The sequence below is a fragment of the Elaeis guineensis genome, chromosome 1 (assembly GCF_000442705.2).
Source record: "Elaeis guineensis isolate ETL-2024a chromosome 1, EG11, whole genome shotgun sequence".
Lineage (NCBI taxonomy): Eukaryota > Viridiplantae > Streptophyta > Magnoliopsida > Arecales > Arecaceae > Elaeis > Elaeis guineensis.
The window spans coordinates 79,174,471-79,197,716 of record NC_025993.2 but is presented as its reverse complement, the minus strand read 5'-3'; the positions used below and the strand labels follow the sequence as shown (position 1 = coordinate 79,197,716).

The 23,246-nt window shown below is 43.8% G+C and overlaps 1 protein-coding gene across 3 annotated transcripts; it reads right to left on the bottom strand.

Annotated features, from left to right (window-relative positions):
• Positions 1 to 7,341: 7,341 nt before the first annotated feature.
• LOC140854739 (uncharacterized) lies at positions 7,342 to 18,787 on the bottom strand. Of its 3 annotated transcripts, none has more exons than XM_073250786.1 (2): positions 18,246 to 18,787; positions 7,342 to 13,364 (listed from the first exon to the last, which is right to left on the bottom strand). In XM_073250786.1, the coding sequence occupies exon 2, from the start codon at positions 9,183 to 9,185 to the stop codon at positions 7,986 to 7,988; it is 1,200 nt and encodes a 399-aa protein (XP_073106887.1). In that variant the 5' UTR covers positions 9,186 to 13,364; positions 18,246 to 18,787; the 3' UTR covers positions 7,342 to 7,985. The 3 variants fall into 2 exon arrangements, 2 of the variants coding, with proteins under 2 accessions (XP_073106887.1, XP_073106888.1); XR_012137903.1 differs by lacking the exon at positions 7,342 to 13,364 and adding an exon at positions 15,586 to 16,065.
• Positions 18,788 to 23,246: the final 4,459 nt, after the last annotated feature.

The window sequence follows — 23,246 nt, the reverse complement described above, 5'->3', positions numbered from 1 at the left end:
ACACATAAACATGGATCTCAATGAGCCCTTGTAGTGGATATTGATGACAGTTATTCCACTGTAAGAGTAGGGTGCGTATCAAGAAGGATCTATCAACCTTGATAAAGAGGAGTAGTCCTATGAGATTTGAGAAGCTAAATCCATGAATCTATGGCTACAGTAGAGTGATTGATGGAAAAGAGTTTTCATAGACATCACATTTGGACTTGAGCTATTAAATCTATCATATGACTGATGTTGAGCTTTGACGATTTATCCATGATCTGCCATCTAGTCGGGACTCACGATAGAGGGACTGAATCACACGTTAACTACATCTAGAGGTTCATTTCAATTTTACTAGGTTGCCACTATATACTGCTAGGTGTCACTAGTGGATTGTGAGAGCTCACTAGGATTATTTTGGATCAACAATCCTTAATTGAGTTAGAGTGGAATTATTTCGATCCATTGAAAAAAGTTTCAATGATACAATGATAAAAATCATTGTATGTCTTACTATCAGATAGAATTGAACCTATGATGTCACACAACAAAGAGATCATGCTTACAATTAGTAATTGAGCTTATGAAGTGTCAATTGGATTTAGAGAAACTCAATGAGTTCATGATAACCTTGCTAGCACATGGTTGGATCCAATTCTTCTTTCAGATAGGATTACTTATTTGATAAGTTAATTCTAACTTAATTATCAGCTGATTATCTATATGAATAAGATTCTTGAGACTCTAATTATTGGGTGTCTCAGATTATGAATCACATAAATTAAGGGTGCAAGTACCTTATGAATCTCCTTGATAGTTATTATAGGGTGCCACTTTGAATTGTTCAATTTGGGCATGTTCATTGATTAGAGGGCCTTTAGTTCTCATACGGAGTGTCTCTTGGGTGCAAAAGAGGGTGTTTATTTATGAGTGCAATGGCTCCAATAGTTGGCACCAATAAGGGTTCCTAATATAAGTTGGATAACTTAAGAAAAGAGGAAACCCAATACAAGTAGGACTTGTACTTTGAGATTGAATATCATTCAATCTTTGTGCCTATAAAAGGGGACCTCCCATAAGGTCCTAAGACAATCCAATCAGCCCCCTCTCCATGCCTAAAGAGCTCCCCACGCCCCTCTTCCTTCTCCCTTTCTCTTCTTCTCCCTTAGGCATCCCATATACGCCTCATACTTGGGAGGCGCATCCCAAGTGTTACACACACCCAAGGTGTTGGGCAGCCCTTTATCTACTGGATGTTGGTCTCTTGTAGTACCACAAGATAAGGAGAAAGGCTAGAGAGAAAGAGAAGATAAGGATAAAGGAGAAAGGTCAAATGTTGATCACGATCCAGGCTTCGTTCAGATTCAGCAGGCTGAATTTTGGAGAATCAAAATTCAGATCTTAGAGGACTGCTCCTGACTGATCCTGAGTGGATACTCATAGAGACTGAATACTTGTGCAGCTAACAGAGGGCCTCATCTCTTTCAGATCTATATTTAAAGAAAGAGATTGCAAAATAGGTATGTGATTTGATCATAATCTAAATTTCAGCATATATCGATTTCAGCATATGAAATAGATCCATATGATTTTATATTTTTATGCATGCAAAATTCAGATTAAAATTATTTTAATCTTATTCTTCACTGTGATGTTTAGAAAATTAAGTTTTGAAACACATATGCATACTTCAATCCTAAATTCTAACAGCTATGTACTGAACAAAGCTTCAAACAAATCTATCAATAGAACTCCATATGGGATATGGATAGGGCGTAAGCCAAAACTCTCACACCTTCGGGTTTGGAGATGTCCGGCTTATGTCAAATATTTAAAGATAGATGAGCTTGGACCTAGATCCGATAAGTACTTATTTGTATGGTATCCAAAGAAAATAAAAGAGTACTATTTCTACCTCACTAAATAACAAAAGATGTTCGTCAGTAATAGGGTAGTCTTTTTGGAAAGAGAGTTTCTTAGAGAAAGAACTAATGCCACAAAGATCGAACTTGGTAAAGTTCATGAGATAGAAAATCAGACATCTTTAAGTAGAAATACAGAATCAGATTTGATTGGAGAATCAAATCTGGAGCCTGTTATATAGGCACCATTAAAGAGATCCGACAGAGTACCACATTAATCGGATATATACTATGATTTTTTGATCCAAAATAGTATTTCTGTCGAACTAGATGAGAATGATAAGGATTCGATTACCTATATAGATGTCATGCAAAGATCCGACTATGAAAAATAGTTAAATATGATAAAATTCAAAAAGGAGTCTATGGAGATCAATGGTGTATGGGCACTTGTTGATCCACCTGAAGGGATTAAACCTATAGGGTGCAAATGGATCTTCAAAAGAAAAAAAGGAGCAGACGAAAAGGTAGAGACCTATAAAACTCATCTAGTTGCCAAAGGATATCGTCAACATTATGATATTGACTATGATGAGATATTCTCTCATATGGTAATGCTCAAGTCCATTTGGATTATGCTTGCTATAGCGGCATACCTAGATTATGAGATCTAGTGAATGGATATCAAAATCACTTTTTTTAATGGAGAGTCGGAAGAAGGGGTGTATATGATACAATCTGAATGATTCACATCTACAGACGAATCTAAAATATGCAAGCTAAATAAATCTATTTATGGACTGAAGCAAGTTTCTCGAAATTAGAACATATATTTTGATAAGATGATCAAAACATATAGCTTCGTTAAGAGTGGAGAGGAGCCCTGCATTTATAAATTGACTAATGGTTCTGTGGTCATTTTTTTTAAATGACATACTCTTAATAGAAAATGACATCCCTACTTTATAAAATATAAAGCTATGGTTATCATCATAATTCTCCATGAAGGATTTGGGAGAAGCATGCTACATCATAGGGATGAACATTGTTGGTGCAAAAAATTGCCTACGCCAGAGAAGCTGGAGTCGGAGGAGTCGCGGTCGCTGTCGGGACCTGCAAAAGAAGTCTAAATCGGAGGTGGGGTTGCTCCGACAAGATCCTCCGACGCTCAAGTCAGTTCTCTGCCTCAACAAGAATGGAGTGCTCGAACGAAAATTTTAACAGAGTTTTGGGATAGAAATTAGAGCTTAGAGAATAACATATCTGGGGTCCCCTTTTTATAGGCGGAGGGAGCGACGGATTGATAGCGACGTTTGTAACCGCCTAGCAGTAGGCCGCTCGGGGCCAGGATGAGTTTATTGTGAAGAGTAATGGGGTGGAGTTGTGGCTGTTACCATGGCTCGCCACGTGGAGTCTGTTGCGAAAAGTGGAGCGATGTGGGATCCATTGCAGGAAGTGGAGCAGAGTCGTGGCCGTTACTGAAGCCTGCCAAGGAGTGATGGAGCCACGTGGGATCCATCGCAAGAAGTGGAAAAGAGTCGTGGCTGTTACTGTGGTCCATCAGGGAGTGATGGAGTCGCGTGGGATCCATCGTAGGAAGTAGAGCAGAGTCGTGGCCGTTACTGGGGCCTGCCAGAGGGTCCAAACCTGTCGGTCGAAGTTCGGTTGGAGTCTGATCTCTGTAGAAGCCCAGATGGGGATCATTTGTCGAGGAATCTCGATCGAGACCTGCAACAGGAGTTCGGGATGGAAGTCCGGCTTCCGTGGGAGTCCGGACGAAGTCTTTCTACAGTTGAAGTTGGGGATGAAGTCCGACTCCTGTAGGAGTCTGGACGAAGTCTTCCTACAGATGAAGTCGGGGATGAAGTCCGGCTCCCGTAGGAGTTCGGATGAAGTCTACCTGTAGTCAGAGTTGAGGATGAAGTCCGACTCCCATAGGAGTCCGGATGAAGTCTACCTATCACTGAAGTCGGAGACGAAGTCCGGCTCCCATAGGGGTCCAGACGAAGTCTCCTTGCCGCTGAAGTCGGGGACGAAGTCCGGCTCCCGTAGGAGTCCGGACGAAGCCTTCCTGCCGCTAAAGTCGGGGATGAAGTCCGACTCCCGTAGGAGTCCAGACGAAGCCTTCCTGCCGCTGAAGTCGGGAATGAAGTCCGGCTTCCATAGGACTTCGGACGAAGTCTTCCTGCCGCTGAAGTCGGGGATGAAGTCCGGCTCCCGTAGGAGTCCGGACGAAGTCTTCCTACCGCTGAAGTCGGGGATGAAGTCTGGCTCCTGTAGGAGTCTGGATGAAGTCTTCTTGCCGCTGAAGTCGGGGACGAAGTTCGGCTTCCGTAGGAGTCCGAACGAAGCCTTCCTGCCGCTGAAGTCAGGGACGAAGTCCGGCTCCCGTAGGAGTCCGGACGAAGTCTTCCTGCCACTGAAGTCAGGGATGAAGTCTGGCTCCCGTGGGAGTCCAGACGAAGTCTTCTTGCCACTGAAGTCGAGGATGAAATTCAGCTCCCGTAGGAGTCCGGACGAAGTCTAGCGGGTAGGAACTTGGGTGGAGTCCATCCGTCGTGAAGAATTTGGTCGACGCCGGTAGGGGTCTATTCGTCGGTAGAGCTTGGGAATGTCGCGGGGGCTCGACCGCCGGAGAGATGCCGTCGAAGGTCGGACACCGGTAGAATCCCTGAGGGGTCACGCCTGAGACGAACTTCGGCTGGGGGGGTTTTATACCCAACACCAATCCCCCTACTTTCGAGTTCGAGTTTCGATCGAAGGAAGTATAGAAAATTTTCATAGCCGAAGTCGTTTCCTTGAATTCTGCACACAACCACCCTCAAAAATCTTGGCATTTAATGCGTGTGTGCTGGAGTCTTTTCTGATTAGGGCGATCCGAAGAGTCCTTTCGGAATTCCCACCAGGGTGTAGTCCTAAGCGCCATGCCATAATGGTCCCGCCGGCAACTAGCCCTACGTCACGGTGAGTGGGACACGTGGCGGGTGCTGGTGGGCTTAGGGATATCCACCACCATAATTGCGCTAGGTCCCGTCACTTATTTAAGCCTCCACCTTTCCTCTAGGGGCTTCACTTCGCCTCAGAGTCGACACCTTTCTTCTGCCTGAGAGTTTAGCCACTCAGCCACTCCATCGGTGCCCTTTTCGACTCTGAGCACTCTTCGCACCAGTCTTCGCCATCCCCGCCGGCTCCCCGCCGCCTTCGGTCCTCCGAGCCTCTCCGAGGGGTTCTCCCGTCGGGGCTTCTGCCCCGGAGGCCAACCTCGAGAGGATGCCACGGATCGAGAGGAGTAGAAGGGGGAAAGCAGCGGCCTGCGAATTCTTCGACTGTCGAACTGTCACCGAGGGTTCCCACCACCTCAAAGGGGGCTCGAGGGAGAGTTTCTTCAACAACAGGGATTTAATAACGGAAACAACCGGTGAACGCATTCCGCCCGAGAATTTTGGAGTAGTTGAATGGGGTGACACCGGTCAAGGGGACAGAGTTGTCGTCACAAGCTATGGTGGGTTTCCTGACGCCGTCGGGGTCGAGGGACCAGAAGCGGTCGGCACTGTCGGTGGGGCAGTAGAACTTGTTGCGGGGTCAGTGGAAGTAGTGCATGCTGACCTTGCTGGTGGAAGTAGCACATGCCGATCTTGCCGGTGGAAGTAGCGCATGCCGACCTTGCCGAAGTATCCAGGACGGTGGTCGTCGTGGAGCATGCGGTGGTGGTGCATGCCTCCGACGTCATCGCAGCCTCTGGGGTACTTTCGATCCTTCCCGATGTAGGTCGTCGTTGCCGCCGTCGTCGTCGTCGTTGCCCCTTGAATTCTATCCCCCCCTTTCCCCCTAGGGTTGGGGTTTCGACGATGGAGCGGAACGAGATGGGGGGCGAGAGCCGAGAGGTTCATCACACGCACTAAAAAATACTACTGAGAAGGACGGAACCAGAAAGATAAGTCGAAAGCTTGAAGTGGTCTCTAATGTATTCCTTTCGAGTCTTGTAGTAATGTTTTTTTTCCTCGGTCCTCAGGGCCTTGTAACGTACACCTTGTTAATCGAGAATAAAAAAGAGATTTTCATTACCTTGTCTGCATTTTGCATCAAATTGTCATTTGCCGAACTTCTTTTATTCACTATTGTTATTGTTGTATTCCCCCTCATCTCTCTCCTTCTCTTCTCTTTTTTTTTTTTTTTTTTTGGTGCCGATGCCGTCTGGGGGTTCCTGATCGTTGCCACATCGGCTTGCCTTTCTTGCCGTCTTTCTTCTCCAGCCTCAAGGTCTCTGTAATGCATACTTAGTTAATGGCATGAGAGGAGAATTTTTTGTTACCTCTTTTACTCACGTGTTGAGTTGTCGTTTGCCGAGCTTCTTTTGACTTTTGCCTTGCTTGATATCGGTATCATTCGAAGGTACTCGATCGCCGTCGCATCGACCCATCTTTTTGCTTATGGCCGTAGGTTTGCCCGGGATCACTCGAGTTTGACGCCCCCTTTCAGGGTTCGAGCTCGAAGGTCTGAGCTTCTCGTCGCCCCGAGGAAGCTGTCTTATCCCTGGCCTGTGTTGACAGCTCTTTTGGAGATCGAAGATTTTGATGAGAACCCCCATCCTCGCTGAGATGAGGTTCTCTATATTTTTGATATAATTTGTTTTCCATTTGTCGCTGATGTAGTTCATCGCTTTCCCTTTTTAAACCCTCCCCCCTTTTTCTTTTTCTTTTCTCGAGTGAGGGTTTTCCCTCTGCTCTTAGTGGGGTCGCGGGAGCGTGGAGGGGTTGCTGGGAAGGCTCCCTTTTCCTTATCCAGTCTTGGATGACCTGACCTTAATTGGTGTCAGGATGAGGTTCTTCCCCTATTTCTGACGTAATCGGTTTCAGCTCTGGTTAGGACGAGGTCCTCCTCTTATCTCTAACATGGCTGTGGGGGCACATATGGGCATTGCAGGGCCTTTCTCCCCATCCGGTCTAAATGTAATCGGCCTTCGACTTTGCCCATGTTAGGACGAGGTTCTCCTCCTGTTCCTAACATGGCTGTGGGGGCACATATGGGCGTTGCAGGGCCTCTCCCCCCATCCAGTCTGAATGTAACCGGGCCTTCGACTTTGCTCATATTAGGACGAAGTTCTCCTCCTATTCCTAACATGGCTGTGGGGGCACATATGGGTGTTGCAGGGCCTCTCCCCCATCCGATCTAAAGGTAACCGGGCCTTCGACTTTGCTCATGTTAGGACGAGGTTCTCCTCCTGTTCCTAACATGGCTGTGGGGGCACATATGGGCGTTGCAGGACCTCTCCCCCCATCTGATCTAAAGGTAACTGGGCCTTCGACTTTGCTCATGTTAGGACGAGGTTCTCCTCCTGTTCCTAACATAACTATGGGGGCACATATGGGCGTTGCAGGGCCTCTCCCCCCATCCGATCTAAAGGTAACCAGGCCTTCGACTTTGCTCATGTTAGGACGAGGTTCTCCTCCTGTTCCTAACATGGCTATGGGGGCACATATGGGCGTTGCAGGGCCTCTCCCCCCATCCGGTCTAAAGGTAATCGGACCTTCGACTTTGCTCATGTTAGGACGAGGTTCTCCTCCTGTTCCTAACACGGTTTGTTTCGATCGTCCTGTCGATATAGGCTCGTGCCAAGAGAGAAGATATGTGGATATAAGACTTTTATTAAAAATGAAGTTACCGGTAATACATTCGTAAATTTTCAGAGCTCCATGGTCGCGGGAGGTCTGCTCCTCCGAGCTCCTTGAGGTAATAAGTTTCGGGCCGGACTACTTCTTTGACTTCATATGGGCCTTCCCAATTTGGGGCGAGCGTCCCTCGATCCTGAGGTTGTGAGACAGCGGCTCGTCAAAGTACTAAATCTCCTGCTCTAAAAACTTTATTCTTGACCCGGGAGTTGTAATAGCGGGCAACTTTCTGCCTGTAGGCTGCCATCCGAACTTGAGCTACCTCCCGCTTCTCTTCCAGCAAGTCGAGGTTGGCTTTAAGACCTTATGAATTGTGATGCTCGTTGAATACCACGACTCACGCCGATGGGAGCTTGAGCTCAATCGGGATAACGGCCTCCGTTCCGAAGGCTAGAGCGAAGGAGGTCTCTCCTGTGGGCAGTCTTTGGGTAGTTCGGTATGCCCACAACACATGATAAAGTTCGTCTACCTAAGTTCCCTTCACTTTTTTGAGCCTTGTCTTGATCCCTTGCAGCAGAGTTCTGTTGGTCACTTCAACTTTGCCGTTCGCCTGAGGATGGGCTACGGACGTGAAGTTGTGGGAGATGTTTAGGTCTTCACAAAATTCGATGAATCTCGCTCCCGTGAATTGCCACCCATTATCAATAATTAGGGTTCTCGACAGGCCGAACCTGCAAACGATTGACTTCCAGATGAAGTCTTGTACTTTAGCTTCTGTGATTTTCATCAGTGATTCAGCCTCGACCCACTTGGTGAAATAGTCAATCGCTACCAGGAGGAACTTCCTCTGCCCCGACACCACGGGAAAGGGTCCAAGGATATCCATCCCCCATTGCGCAAACGGCCATGGGGCACTTAAGGGTGTAAGCTCGATGGCGGGCTGTCTCTGGATGTTGGCATATCTCTGACATCGGTCGCACTTTCTGACGTATTCAATTGAGTCACGATGCATAGTCAGCCAGTAATATCCTTGGTGGAGCAACTTGTTGGACAAGGATCTAGCCCCCAGATGGCTTCCGCAGATTTCTTCATGCACCTCCCACAAGACGTAGTCAGCTTCCAAAGGTCGGAGATATTTTAAAAGGGGCAAAGAGTATGATCTCTTGTACAACTTGCCCTCATAAAGGATGTATCGGGAGGCTTGATTTCTGAGCTTCCAAGCTTCTTTTGCATCATGAGAGAGAACCCCGTCTCTGAGGTATGCTATCAGTGGGTCGATCCAACTAGGCTCGTGGTCAATTTCCATCACGGGCCGCGATTCTTCCATACTCGGGCACTTCAGAATTTCAAAGAGAACACCCTTGGGCAATTCGGTCGGAGCCAGCATAGCCAGCTTGGAGAGAAGATCGGCCCTGATATTTTCCATCCTTGGAATCTGCCTGATGTTGAAGCTACTGAAGGCAGGGATGAGCTCCTTTACCTTTTCAAGATACTTAGCCATGCTGTCCTCCTGTGCTTCGTAGTTTTTGCTGACTTGTCCCACTACCAGTTGGGAGTCGCTGTGAACTTGGAGTCGATCTACTCCCAACTCTTTGACGATCTTCAATCCTGCGATCAAAGCTTCATATTCTGCTTCGTTGTTTGTTGCGGGGAACTCAAAGCGCAGAGCGTACTTCACGATGATTCCCTCTGGACTGATCAAGATCAGACCCGCGCCTGCTCCCGACATGTTAGAAGACCCATCCACGTAGAGGGCCCAAAAGCAACCAGAGGGGTCTGCTTCTTCTTTGGGGGAGTTCGGTCGGGGCTCCAGGCCGTCAATTTCGCCCTGTTCAGATTCGGCCTCCTCCGGGATAGTGCACTCCACTATAAAATCTACCAATATCTAGGCTTTCACTGCTGGTCTAGGTCGATAGTTGATGTCAAATTCTGTAAGCTCGATCACCCACTTCGCCATCCTCCCGGAGGTATCCGCCCAGTGCAGAATTACCTTGATCGGTTGGTCGGTGAGCAGCGTTACGGTGTGCCCTTGAAAGTAGGGTCGGAGCCTCCGGGCTGCAATCAACAGGGTGTAAGTTAGTTTCTCTAATTTGGTATACCTGGTTTCGGTGTCTCTCAATGTGCGACTGACGTAGTAGATCGGCCGCTGGATTTTTGCTTCTTCCTTGACAAGGACTGCTGCGAGAGCCATGGGGGAGACTACCAGGTACAAAAATAGTTCCTCTCCAGGCTCGAGCTTCGCCAACAACGGAGGCGAGCCGAGGTAGCTCCTTAGTTCTTTGAATGCCTGTTGGCACTCAGTGGTCCAACAGAAGTTCTTCAGCCGCTTGAGGGTCTGGAAGAAGGGTAAGCACCGTTCGGCCGACCTCGCAACGAAGCGATTCAGGGCTGCTACCCTCCCTGTAAGGTGCTGAACCTCTTTTATCGACTTCAGGGCGGCCATCTCCTGGATGACATGAATTTTCTCTGGGTTGGCTTCAATTATACGCCTCGATACCATGAAGCCCAGGAACTTCTCCGAGGTCACTCCGAAAGCATATTTAGTCGGGTTCAGCTTCATCTTATATTTTTGGAGGGCGTCGAAGGTCTCCTCGAGGTCGGCGACGTGGTTCATGGAAGATTTGCTTTTCACGAGCATGTCGTCCACGTAGACCTCCATATTGCGGCTGATCTGCTCCTTGAAGATTTTGTTCACCAGTCGTTGGTAGGTTGCGCCTGCATTTTTGAGGTCGAAGGGCATGACCCTGTAACAGTAAAGGCCACGGTTAGTAATGAAAGCAGTCTTTTCTTCATCTTCCGATGCCATCCTAATTTGATTATAGCCGGAGAATGCATCCATAAAGGTGAGAAGCTCATGGCCTGAGGTTGCATCCACCAGTTGATCAATTCTGGGTAGAGGGTAGCTATCCTTTGGGCAGGCTTTATTCAGCTTTTTGAAGTCTATACATATCCTCTACTTGCCGTTTTCCTTTTTGACTAAGACGATGTTGGAAATTCAGTTAGAATAACTGACTTCTCTAATGAATCCAGCTTTAAGGAGTTTGTCCACTTCCTCGGCTATCGCTTTCTGCCTCTCCGGTGCATGACCTCGGATATTTTCTTTCATCGATCGATGCTTTGGATCGACGGCCAGACGGTGTTCCACGACTTCCATGTCAATCCCTGGCATGTCTGCTGGAACCCAAGCAAAAATGTCTGCATTCTTTAGTACAAAATCGACGAGATGCGTCTGGACCTCTTCCCCCAGGTTGGAGCCGATCTTCACCACATGCTCCGCATTCCCGTCGTTCAAAGGGATCGAAACCAGATCTTCGATTGGGCCACCCCTCTCTTCAGCGAGGTCGTCATGGGCATCCAGCCCATCAACTGGACAGAGGTCGAATTGGTCACTTCTTTGCAAGGCTATGTTGTAGCAGCGTCTGGCCAGGGCTTGGTCTCCTCTGACTTCTCCAACCCCCTGGTTGGTAGGGAATTTCAATTTCAAATGGTAGGTTGACACGATGGCTCGGAGAGCATTGAGGTCAGGTCGGCCAAGGATTGCGTTGTAGGCTGACGGTGCTTTCACCACCAGGAAATTCACCAGAGCCCTGGATTGTCTTGGATATCGACCCACAGCTACAGTCAAAGTTATTACTCCCTCCACCGGGACAGCATCACCGGTAAACCCTACCAGAGGGGAGCTAATCGGCCCCAAATGGCCGTCAAGGATGGGCATTCTTGAGAAGACGTCATAGAATAAAATATCGATCGAACTTCTATTGTCGACTAGAATGCGGTGGATCTCGTAATTAGCTATATTCAAGGAAACCACAACTGCATCGTTATGAGGAAATTGAACTTTTTGAGCATCTTCTTCAGTGAAAGTTATGGATTCCTCGATCTTTTGCCGCTTGGGAGGTCCGGCGAATACGCCGATCGCTCCCCGTCGGGATTCATCCGAGATGGTGTTGGCAAAATCCGTCGAAGGCCGATTGTCTGACCGCTCTGTTTCGATGGCCGTTGCCGAAGGAGGAGCCTGGAAAACTGGAGGCGAGGCCAGAGCTTGAGATCTGGCCGCAGAGGCCATGGGTCGCCATGTGGATGCTTTGCGGGGAGGCATCGGGTGAAGATCTAGTGGGGGAAGGAGGAGTGGATGTCGGAAAAGGTGACCAGAGGTGGTCCCGTTGAGTGCTCCTTTAAGAACAAGGGTACTGTGAAGACACAACCCTTCCTCTAGTGCCAATCCTGTTGGTGCAAAAATCTGCCTGCACTGGAGAAGCTGAAGTCGGAGGAGTCACGATCGCCGTCGGGACCTGCAAATGAAGTTTAAACCGGAGGTGGGGTTGCTCCGGTAAGACCCTCCGATGCTCAAGTCAGTTCTCTGCCTCAACAAGAATGGAGTGCTCGAATAAAAATTTTAGCAGAGTTTTGGGATAGAAATTAGAGCCTAGAGAATAACGTATCTGGGGTCCCCTTTTTGTAGGTGGAGGGAGCGATGGATTGATAGCGATATTTGTAACCGCCTAGTAGTGGGCCGCTCGGGGCCAGGACGAGTTTATTATGAAGAGTAATGGGGTGGAGTTGTGGCTGTTACCATGGCTCGCCACGTGGAGTCTGTTGCGGAAAGTGGAGCGGCGTAGAATCCGTCGCAGGAAGTGGAGCAGAGTCATGGCCGTTACTGAAGCCTGCCAGGGAGTGATGGAGCCACGTGGGATCCATCGTAGGAAGTGGAGCAGAGTCATGGCCATTACTGTGGTCCACCAGGGAGTGATGGAGTCGCGTGGGATCCGTCGCAGGAAGTGGAGCAGAGTCGTGGCTGTTACTAGGGTCTGCCAGAGGGTCCAGACCTATCGGCCGAAGTTCGATTAGAGTCTGATCTCCGTAGAAGCCCGGATGGAGATCATTTATTGAGGAATCTCGATCGAGACCTACAACAGGAGTTCAGGGTGGAAGTCTGGCTCCCGTGGGAGTCCGGACGAAGTCTTTCTACAGTTGAAGTCAGGGATGAAGTCTGGCTCCCGTAGGAGTCCAGACGAAGTCTTCCTACAGTTGAAGTCGGGGATGAAGTCCGGCTTCCGTAGGAGTCCGGACGAAGGTTACCTGCAGTCGGAGTTAGGGATGAAGTCCGGCTCCCATAGGAGTCCGGACGAAGTCTACTTGCAATTGGAGCTGGGGACGGAGTCCGGCTCCCGTAGGGGTCCGGATGAAGTCTCCTTGCCGCTGAAGTCGGGGACGAAGTCTGGCTCCCGTAGGAGTCCGGATGAAGCCTTCCTGCCACTGAAGTTAGGAATGAAGTCTGGCTCCCGTAGGAGTCCGGACGAAGCCTTCCTGCCGTTGAAGTCGGGGATGAAGTCCGGCTCCCGTAGGAGTCCAGACGAAGTCTTCCTGCTGCTGAAGTCGGGGATGAAGTCCGACTCCCGTAGGAGTCCGGATGAAGTCTTCTTGCCGCTGAAGTCAGGGACGAAGTCTGGCTCCCGTAGGAGTCTGGACGAAGCCTTCCTATCACTGAAGTCGGGGACGAAGTCCAGCTCCTGTAGGAGTCCGGACGAAGCCTTCCTGCCGCTGAAGTCGGGGATGAAGTCTGGCTCCCGTAGGAGTCCGGACGAAGTCTTCCTGCCACTGAAGTCGGGGATGAAGTCCGGCTCCCGTAGGAGTCCAGACGAAGTCTTCTTGCCGCTGAAGTCGGGGATGAAGTTCGGCTCCCGTAGGAGTCCGGACGAAGTCTAGCGAGTAGGAACTTGGGTGGAGTCCGTCCATCGTGAAGAATTTGGTTGATGCTGGTGGGGGTCTATTCGTCGGCAGAGCTTGGGAATGTCGCGGGGGCTCGACCGCCGGAGAGATGCCGCCGAAGGTTGGATGCCGGTAGAATCCCTGAGGGGTCACGCCTGACACGAACTTCGGCTGGGGGGGTTTTATACCCAACAAAGATCTATAGAGATAGATCTAAAAAGTTACTTGGATTATCCAATCTATGTATATTAATACCATGCTAAAATGGTTCAGCATGAAAAATTTTAAGAAGGACTATCTATCGATAGTCCAAAAAATTACTCTCTCTAAAAGGGATTATCCGATTACTCCTTAAGAGAGAGAGCATTTGAGTAGAAGCTCATATTACTCGATAGTGAGATCTATCATATATGCTATGATATGTACGAGATCGGATGTAGCCTACTCACTAAGGATAGTGAGTAGGTATCAGTCTGATCCAAGTGAGAATCATTAGAGAGTTGTCAATACAATCCTTAAATATTTGAAAAATACTAAGGACCAATAGGTAATCTATGGAGATACTGACTTTAAACTTGTGAGATATACTGATTCTAAGTTTTAGTCAGATCATGATGACAGTAAAAATATGTCTGGCTATATTTTTACTTTATATAGTGGAGCGATCTGCTGAAAAAATTTCAAGCAGCACACAGAGCTGATTCAATATGTGAAGTAAAATATATTGTAGCATCCGATGCTGCAAAAGAAGCTATTTGGTTGAGGAAGTTCATGTGTAAACTTGGAGTGGTTTCCTCAGTTAAAGGTTCAGTTATACTATATTATGATAGCACTGGTGCTATCGCTCAAGCCAAGGAACCCAAGCCCATCAGAGAACCAAATATATTCTATGTCGCTATCACCTTGTCCGTGAGATTGTCAATCGAGGTGATGTCGAGCTGCTGAAGATTGATGGAAAAAAAATCTAGTAGACCCCTTCACTAAAGCTCTCAGGACCAAAGAGTTCGATGACCATAAATGAAAGATAGATATTAGATACAATCCTGATTGGCTTTAATCCAAGTGGGAGTTATTGAAAAATATATCCTAAAGTCAATTATCTATTTATAGATGACTGTGCTCTTTATAATTTGTATATAAATTATTAATAAATAAAAATTATTTAGATAAATTCATCATAAAAGTGCATATTTCTTTGAACTCGTGTTATGATGAAGTCCTTAGAACTATAATATAATCGATAAAAAAGGATTTATCGAATAGTTCTTAAACTTATTGATGACTGAATGATACATTATTAATAAGAACAATAATATTTATCGAGTATAGGTCATTGTATACCATATGGGTTGGTTATCCTCTTAACCAAAGAGTATGGAGACACTGGTATGACATATAGATGAGATGTAGGAGTACATCAACATCGAACAGTGACTCACCTATGGAGCACTCTGCTATCAAGAGTAGCTCGTGAAGGATATGTGCATAAGTGTCCCTCCGATCTGAGATCACCATAATGACTTGTAAGCAACTCAATATGCTTTATTATCGGACTACCTATATTTCTAATACAATGACAGAAGGCTACTGATAAGTCAAGTACTTGTAAAGTCGATGTGTGAGTCAAGATAGGGTTGACCCCTCCAGATTATAGGAATTGATGCATCACTATATCTCAATCTAGTAAAATCTTGGCTAGGATAATCCATATGATCTATCACAAAATTTGAAAAAGATTGAAGTATAATGTAAATGATTAATTAAGGGTTGACAGTTTAACCCTAGGTCATTTTGAGCATTAGGATCAAAGGGATGAATTATATAGTAACCATATATCGAGGTTCTTAAATATTTCTTTGTAAATATTCAACCTATCCAGATGTCGGGTATCATTACTAAATGGTCACTTCAATTAGTATGGGAAGGGGTTCCTATACTACCGGCTTAGTGCTCAAACCTATAGAGTCATGAATAAAATCAAACAATGTAGGAAAGAATTGACCTAATATCAATGCATTCAATTTGAAAGTATGAGACTTGATTGAACTTAAAGATTTACTTAATTGAGAATTAAGTTATAGATCATATGAAATTAAACATTGACTATGTCTAGCTAGCATTGCACATGATGCGCAGGTTTGATTTTGAGGATGAATATGATCGAATCTATGATCGAAGGAAATATGAGAGATTGAGTTTGAATTCTAGTTATTTTAGATTAGATCTAATTTAATTGAGCTTAATTTTATTAAGACTAAATTGGATTAATTATCCAAGTTGGACTTGGACCTAAATCCTAAATAGATTAGGATTAGCAGTTTTTTTCAAATTTGGTTCAAATCAGATTCGAATTGGATTCGAATTGAATCCAAATATGAACCAAATAGATTTTGGCCCACTTAGCCATGTTTTTCTAGCATTCTCTCCCCTATTTGACCGACCAAGATGGAGGAGGGGTCCTCTTGGGCATGCAGCATAGAGAGAGAGAGGCACAAGTTGGTACCTATTCTACTTCCTTTATGAATCCTTATGGTTTAAGGAGTTTAAATTTGATTCAAACTTGGAGAGTCTTATTCCTAACCCATGAAGGTATTTGATTTGATCTAGGACCTCTTGTCTATTTAAGGAGGAGGAAGAGAGCAACAAAAGCAATCAAGCTAGGCGTGAGCAAGGGTGAGGCCGTGCAATTCTTGGGCGTCCCCTTCCTTGGGCATGTTCTCCCTTGGGCATCCCTTCTTCCTTGGTGTGGTGGCATGTGGACTCCATCTGTTTTCCTTCTAAAGAGTTCTTTATCTCTCTCTCCTATGTTGGTTGGCGTTCGAGCAAAGTAGAGGGTTTGGACTTTCGGATCTCATGAAGCAATGATCTTCAGAAATCAATTAATCTCGATCATCTTTTCACTGTGCATCAAGATAACTTTCATAAGAGTTATAAAAAAATTTTAATTCTAGTCTATATAATTTTTTCTCCTGGTTATGTGATATAGATTGCATGCATCTTTCACCAGCATGGAGAGCCAGCTGTTCAGATGGAGGTGCAGGAGGAGCCACAGACATTAGGTGGGAGGAATGCACCAGTGGGAGTGGCATTGCATAAACCCCAGCATACCATTCATAGATCGATCAAGTATGGCATTATGAGATAGTTTAATATGCTCTCATCACTACTAATGGAGATCCAGAGATGTTTGAGGAGGCCATTGAGAGTCCAGATCGAGAATCATGGATGCAAGCCATGATGGAAGAGATGGAGTTGCTAGAAAAAAAAAAGACATAATAGCTAGTGGATCTACCAAGAGGTGCTCGAGCTATCGATTCTAAGTAGGTGTTCACATAGAAGGAGGCACCTTCAGAGCAAAGTGGAGTTAGATTCAAGGCAAGGCTTGTTGCCAAGGGATACTCTCAGAGAGAGGGAGTGGACACACTAAGGTATTCTCTCCGATGGTGCATCATACTTCAATCTGGGTGTTGCTGTCACTTGTAGCTCAGTATGATATTGAGTTGGAGCAGATGGATGTGAAGACGATGTTCTTACATGGAAGCTTAGAGGAGAGGATCTATATAAAGCAACTAGCTGGTTTCATTCAAACTGGATTGGAGGAAAATGTGTATTTACTCAAGAGATCTCTCTATGGTCTGAAGCAGTCACCCCGTCAGTGGTGCAAAAAGTTTGATGCTTTTGTCCAAAGCCTTGGGTTTGTTAGATGTGAACATGATAGTTGTGTGTATGTGAAGGATGTGGATGAGAATGATGTATTGTACTTGCTTTCATATGTGGATGATTTGCTTATTGCCAGCAGGAGTGCCAAATTAGTGGATGAGCTGAAAGATTCATTATCCACAGAATTTGAGATGAAGGATTTGGGTCTGATTAGAAAGATTCTTGGCATGGAGATTTGTTAGGATAGAAGCAGAGGTATTGTCCACTTGTCACAAGAAGGATGTATTAGCAAGGTGTTGGAGAGGTTTGGGATGGATAAGGCCAAGGTTGGAACACCATTGGCAAGCCACATATCTCTTTCGAAGCAGCAGTGCCCCCAGATAGAGAAAGAAAAAAAGTACATAGAGAGAGTTCAATATGTCAGTGTTGTGGGCAGCGTGATGTATTCTATGGTATGTTGTAGGGTAGACATAGCATATGCAGTGAGAGCCAGGTAAGCAGATACATGGCAAACCCGAGAAAGAAGCACTGGCAGGCGTTAAAGTGGATCTTGCGGTATCTTTAGGGAACTCAAAGGCTTGATCTGATTTTTGGGCAGCAAGATGGATCTAGGAGGAACTCTAATGTCTCAAGAAAGATCTCAGGTCCATTAGAAGGGTTTGTTGATGCTAATTTTGTAGGTGATCTTGATACAAAGATGTCTATCATAGGTTATCTCTTCTACATGCTTGGTGGGCCAATTTCTTGGAGATCAATCTTTCAACCTATTACAGCCTTGTCTACCATAGAGACTTCAGTACATAAGTCTCACAGAGGCTGCCAAAAAAGCATGATGGCTAAGGAGGCTTATTACTAAGATGGGGGTGGAACAGAGCACAATTGCACTGTACAGTGATCATCAGAGTGCCTGCAACTGGCACAAAATCTAGTCTATCATGCTAGGATAAAGCATATAGATATAAGGTATTATAGGATCAAAGAGCTGGTGGAGGAAGGAGAAGTGGGGCTGGTGAAAGTTCATATAAAAGAGAACCAGTCGGATGCACTTACAAAAGTTCTGCCTCGGGATAACTTTGATACATGTGTGGCACGGATGGGTCTGAAGGACAAAGCTGAGTTCACAAAGATTTAGGAACACCAAAGTGGAGATTGTGAGCTCAGGTGTGGTGCTCCCAAGCCTTAAAAATATAAAAAGAAAGGCCAAGGAAACAAAGAAGCAAGCCAGTGTAGGAGTTTTATGATTCATGCATACATAATTTATCAAAACGAGTATGCAGCAAAATTTTAAAACTTTTCAAATTAAGTCTGATTTAATCTAAGCATGCATAAGATCATATCTTCAAACTATAAACAGAATCATCATATGTGAGATAAAATTTAGATACAGAAATCAAATAAATAAAAATAAATAAAAATATACCTTGACATAGATAAATCTTCACCGCGAACTGATGATCATGGATATCTTCCGAAGGTCTCTTATAGCCGCACAAGCGTCCGACCTCTACGGATATCCACACGAGACTTTGATCTAATCAGAAGTCTTTTGATCTCACTAGAGTACTAGCTCCCTTATAGAGATCGCATCTTGATGGTTGAAAAAAAAAAATTTTCTCAAGACACTCTTGGAGAAGAAGAAGAGGTAGGAGGATCTTGATCTCTATGCTAGAGATCATAAGAAGAACGCTTTCTTCTCTTTTCTTCCTAAAATTCATGTACCAAATCTCTACAATAGAGATGTAAAAATTTTATCCAACTTTTAGACAAAGAGGAGAGGAGACATCCATATCTAAATATGGACAAAAGGGAGAGAGGAGATTGTCCTAACAACCAACTATTGGTTGTGTAAGAAAGAAGAGATATGGGGATACATACCTCATGCCACCTTTCTTCACACCATCCCTCTTTTTTTTTTCTCGATTTTTCATGCACAAAAAGGGCTCTCTTTTGGCATCAATCTGATTTTCCTCTCAGCCATAACCAACGTCCCACATGGTGGTGTTTAAATAGATGAAGAAGAGATCGAGTTTGAGATGGAGATAAGAGTCCAAGGATGCTAGGACTCTTTCTTATTTTGTGCCGCCCATACCTCTCCTTGTGTGCCCAGGTTTCATACGGTGATTAAGAAGTTTAGGACTCCTTCTTACATGCTAAAAGAAGGAAAAAAGATGGCACAAAATTTGGTTATGGCATGGTGCTTATATGGTGCATGAAAAGAGGAAGTTTAATCCCATGGGACTCTTAGATTAGGTGGCTGTTTTAAATCAAATAAAAAATTCAATCAATCCTAATCAAATTAGGATCAGATTAGACCCAAATAGATGGAGGATCAAATCAGATTTGGAGCCCAAACTATTTAGATTGGATGTCACCTAGTTAGAGGAGTCCTAATCTTTTTGGACTCTCTCTTGGTGCTTAAGTCAAACTCAATTTAATCCTAATCCAATTAGGATTTGATGCATCAATGAAAATAAAAATTTTTAGTCCAAATAGAAACTCATTCATCCTAGTCTAATTAAAAATTGAGTCAAACCCAAATCTTAATCCAAATAAGAATCATTCTCCCATGCAATTTAGGTTATCTTATAACCCAATCAGATTTAATCAAATCAAACCTATGTCAAATCAAATTAAATTTAATTTAATTAGACTTGATGCAAGTCCCATAGCTTAAATAAATTAAGCCACTTAGCAATCAATTGCTAATTAATCCTCCTTTAGATTATTAACTCTTTAGCAAATTACATAATGCAACTTTGCATTGGATCAATCATTAATTAAATTGATAATCAAATCTTATTATGATTCATAATCATAATTCAACCATCTGATCAGTCAAAAGCTTCTTTTGTGTGTGACCCCATAGGTTCTATTCTGTCTGGTAGTAAGATATATTGCAATCCCTATCATAATATCATTGAAACTCTTTTTAATGGGTTGAAATAGTTCCAACTCTGCCTATCAAGGATCATCGATCATCAAGATGATGCTTGTGGGTCTCACAATCCACCAATGATACCTAGCAGTATGTAGTGAAAATCGAGCAAAATAAAAGATGATGAACTTTTAGATACAGTTAACGTATGATACAGTTCCTCTATTGTGAGTTCCGACCAGATGGCAGGTCATGGATGAATCATCAAACCTCATCATCGATCATATGATAGATTTAATCAGCTCAAGTCCATATATGATTCTATGAAAACTCTTTCATATCAATCACACTACTATGGCCATAGACTTAAGGACTCAGCCTCTTAAATCTCATAGGACTACTCCCTTCTATCAGGGGTCGATAGATTCCATCTTGATGCACATTCCACTTCTATAGTGGACCAACTGTCGTCAACATCTACTACAAGGGCTCATTGAAACCCATGTTGATGTGTCAGTCAAACTCCAGCAGCCTCACTATAAGCAGTAGTGCTATCTCAGGTTAAAGGACCAGTCATACAGTGCAGCATCGAGAAAATCACTAATGAGTGAGCAGACATCCATGTGACTTCTCGTGTTAGTCACACTCAGTGCTAGTTATTCTCTAACAACCACCTGTGCTCTCGCTCCAGTATCTCTATACTACAGATTTGAGATCCATCTGTCTGAAGGAAGCGATTCGTGCACTGATCTATCTGGATCAATCACCATCCCCAAGATGATCCTATGATCAAGAGCAATTTAGGAATTAACCATCAATGACACATGTCTCAAATTCTCAACTCTTTGAGAATATATATCATCATCCTGTTAATCCTTTGGATGATTTATGAACACATAAATTTGAATGGTAACATAAATACCCATAAAATACAAACATGTCCTAAAGATGTGATATACGTCAGCTAAAATTGGCTTCTAGGGCATACATCTAACAATCTCTCACTTGCACTAAGACCAATCTATCATGTACCAAGCCATATCTTCACAAGATAGGCTTTAGTCTTAGGCTAGTTAAGTGACTTACTAGTGGGTCATCCACTTCACATATGGAGTTTGCTCTCTACATCTCAGTGAATTTTTACTAAAGATAGTCGCATATTCTGCTGCTCTATGTGTTTGGATATCTGGTGAGATTTAGGCTCTTTAACAAGGGCTATGGTGCTATTATCTTTGCAGTATAGTGTCATGACATCTGATGGCATGACATTCAATTCTGTAACTACATTAGAACTAGAATGCATCCTACACATCTACAGTATACTCAGCTTTCATCGATCGATTATTTGAAATCCTTTCAAAATATCAACATAAGAACACACCCCATGATGTAGATATTCTACTATCAATATCAGATATAAAATCTGAATTGGTATATCTACCCACTCCTAGCTTTGATCCTTCTCCAAATTAAGAACAAATCCTTAGTTCTTTTTAAGAGCTTAAGAATATTTTCACATTAATCTAGTGCTCTTAGCCTGGATACAACTGATATCTACTCATGACATTCACAGTATTATCTATATCAGTTTAAGTACATTATATGATATACTTCTATACCCAAAATGATAGCAGACCCCTCTCCGAGATTTCTATGCTGAACCCTTTCAGCATCTAGTCTCTGTCATTTATCTGTGAAAACACAAGAATCCAATTGCATCTATCTCTATAGATCTTTAGGACACTCGCTTTATATCTTTCATGAAGAAATCTATATTCAACCATATTTTAACAGATGTCAGTATTGGACACTCCCATTGATCTTTTTGAAAATACATAATTCTTCCTTTTCTGATCAAACAATTTGATCATATCATCGAGATGACTATTCCAACTCCAAGATTATTGTAGACTTTGTGATCTCCTATCATGAGAAGTGAAATCTATAGGCTATTCTATATAGAAATCTTCAAAAGATCTCTACTCAGAAAAGTTATTTCACATCCCTTTCTTGGAGTCGATGTCTTACATCACCTCATTGTAGGTTCTGGGATCATCTCTATGCTCTCCATCTCTCATGAGAAATGACTTTCTCTACATCCTCTGTTAAGCATACCCAAGTACGTTTCGAAGAGATTAGAGATCCTACTATATGTATGAGGTGGAAGAAGAATATAGATCTACTGGCTCATGATGAATAGGTTCTTAAGATCCCAAGGCTCACTGCTCTTCAGAAACACTATCTTTGAGCTTAACTTTTCTCTCACTACTTTATCTTGGTTAAATAATTTTTCAAGAAGGTAGCATGTCGGATTACAATCACATTGTAATCCTTTCAGAAAGTAGTATTCCAAACTCTTTTAGGATAAACTTTATAGACTATCCTCTAATATATCTACCTACTATCCTAGACACAAGCTGGATATCTTTGAATCTTAAAATAATTAAGATTCAGTTCTCACCATGCCATATTTCATATGATGTGGTAGGAACAGGTTTAGAGAGAACCCAATTTTATAGAATTAAAGCATGTCCCTAAAGAAATATAATAAATCAGTGATTTTCATCATGGATCAGACCATATTGCATACAGTCCCATGACTCTTCTTTTCTCGTTGAACTGAGATGTACTAAGAGTGGTCCAATATGAAACTATACCATTTTATGAGATAATCGAAAAAAAATTTTCATTGGTATTGAATCCTCGATCTGATCAAAGTACCTTTAGAAATTTTTTTATTTGCTTCTCTACTTTACATCTAAATTCTTGAAACTTTTCAATAATTTCATATTTGTATCTAATATAGTTACCCATACCATTGTTGGATGTACGCCCTAGAAGCCAATCTTGACTGACACATTTCAAATCTCTAGAACATGATTTTGTACGTATTGGATAGTTATATTACCATTCATGTTTATGTGTCTATGAATCATCTAAAGGATTAACAAGATAATAATACATATTCTTAAAGAGTTAAGAATTTGAGACATGTGACATTGATGGTTAATTCCTAAATTGCTCCTGGTCATAGGATCATCATGGTGATAGTGATTAATTTAGATAGATCAGTGCATGGATCACTTCCTTCAGACAGATGGGTCTCGAGTCTACAGTGTAGAGACACTGGAGCGAGAGTGCAGGTGGTTGTTAGAGAACAACTAGCACTGAGCGTGACCAACACGAGAAGTCACATGGATGTTTGCTCACTCGTTAGTGACTTTCTCGATACTATAGTTGTATGACTGATCTTTTGACCTGAGATGATATTATTGCTCGCAGTGAGACTGCTGGAGTTTGACTGACACATCAACATGGGTCTCAAGGAGCTCTTATAGTAGATGTTGGTGACAGTTGGTCCACTGAAGGAGTGGGGTGTGCATGAAGATGGCATCTATCGATCCTAACAGAAGGGAGTAGTCCTATGAAATTTAAGAGATTGAATCCTTAAGTCTATGGCCATTGCAGTGTGATTGATGGAAAAAAAAATTTATAGAATCACATATGGACTTAAGCTGATTGAATCTATCATATGACCGATATTGA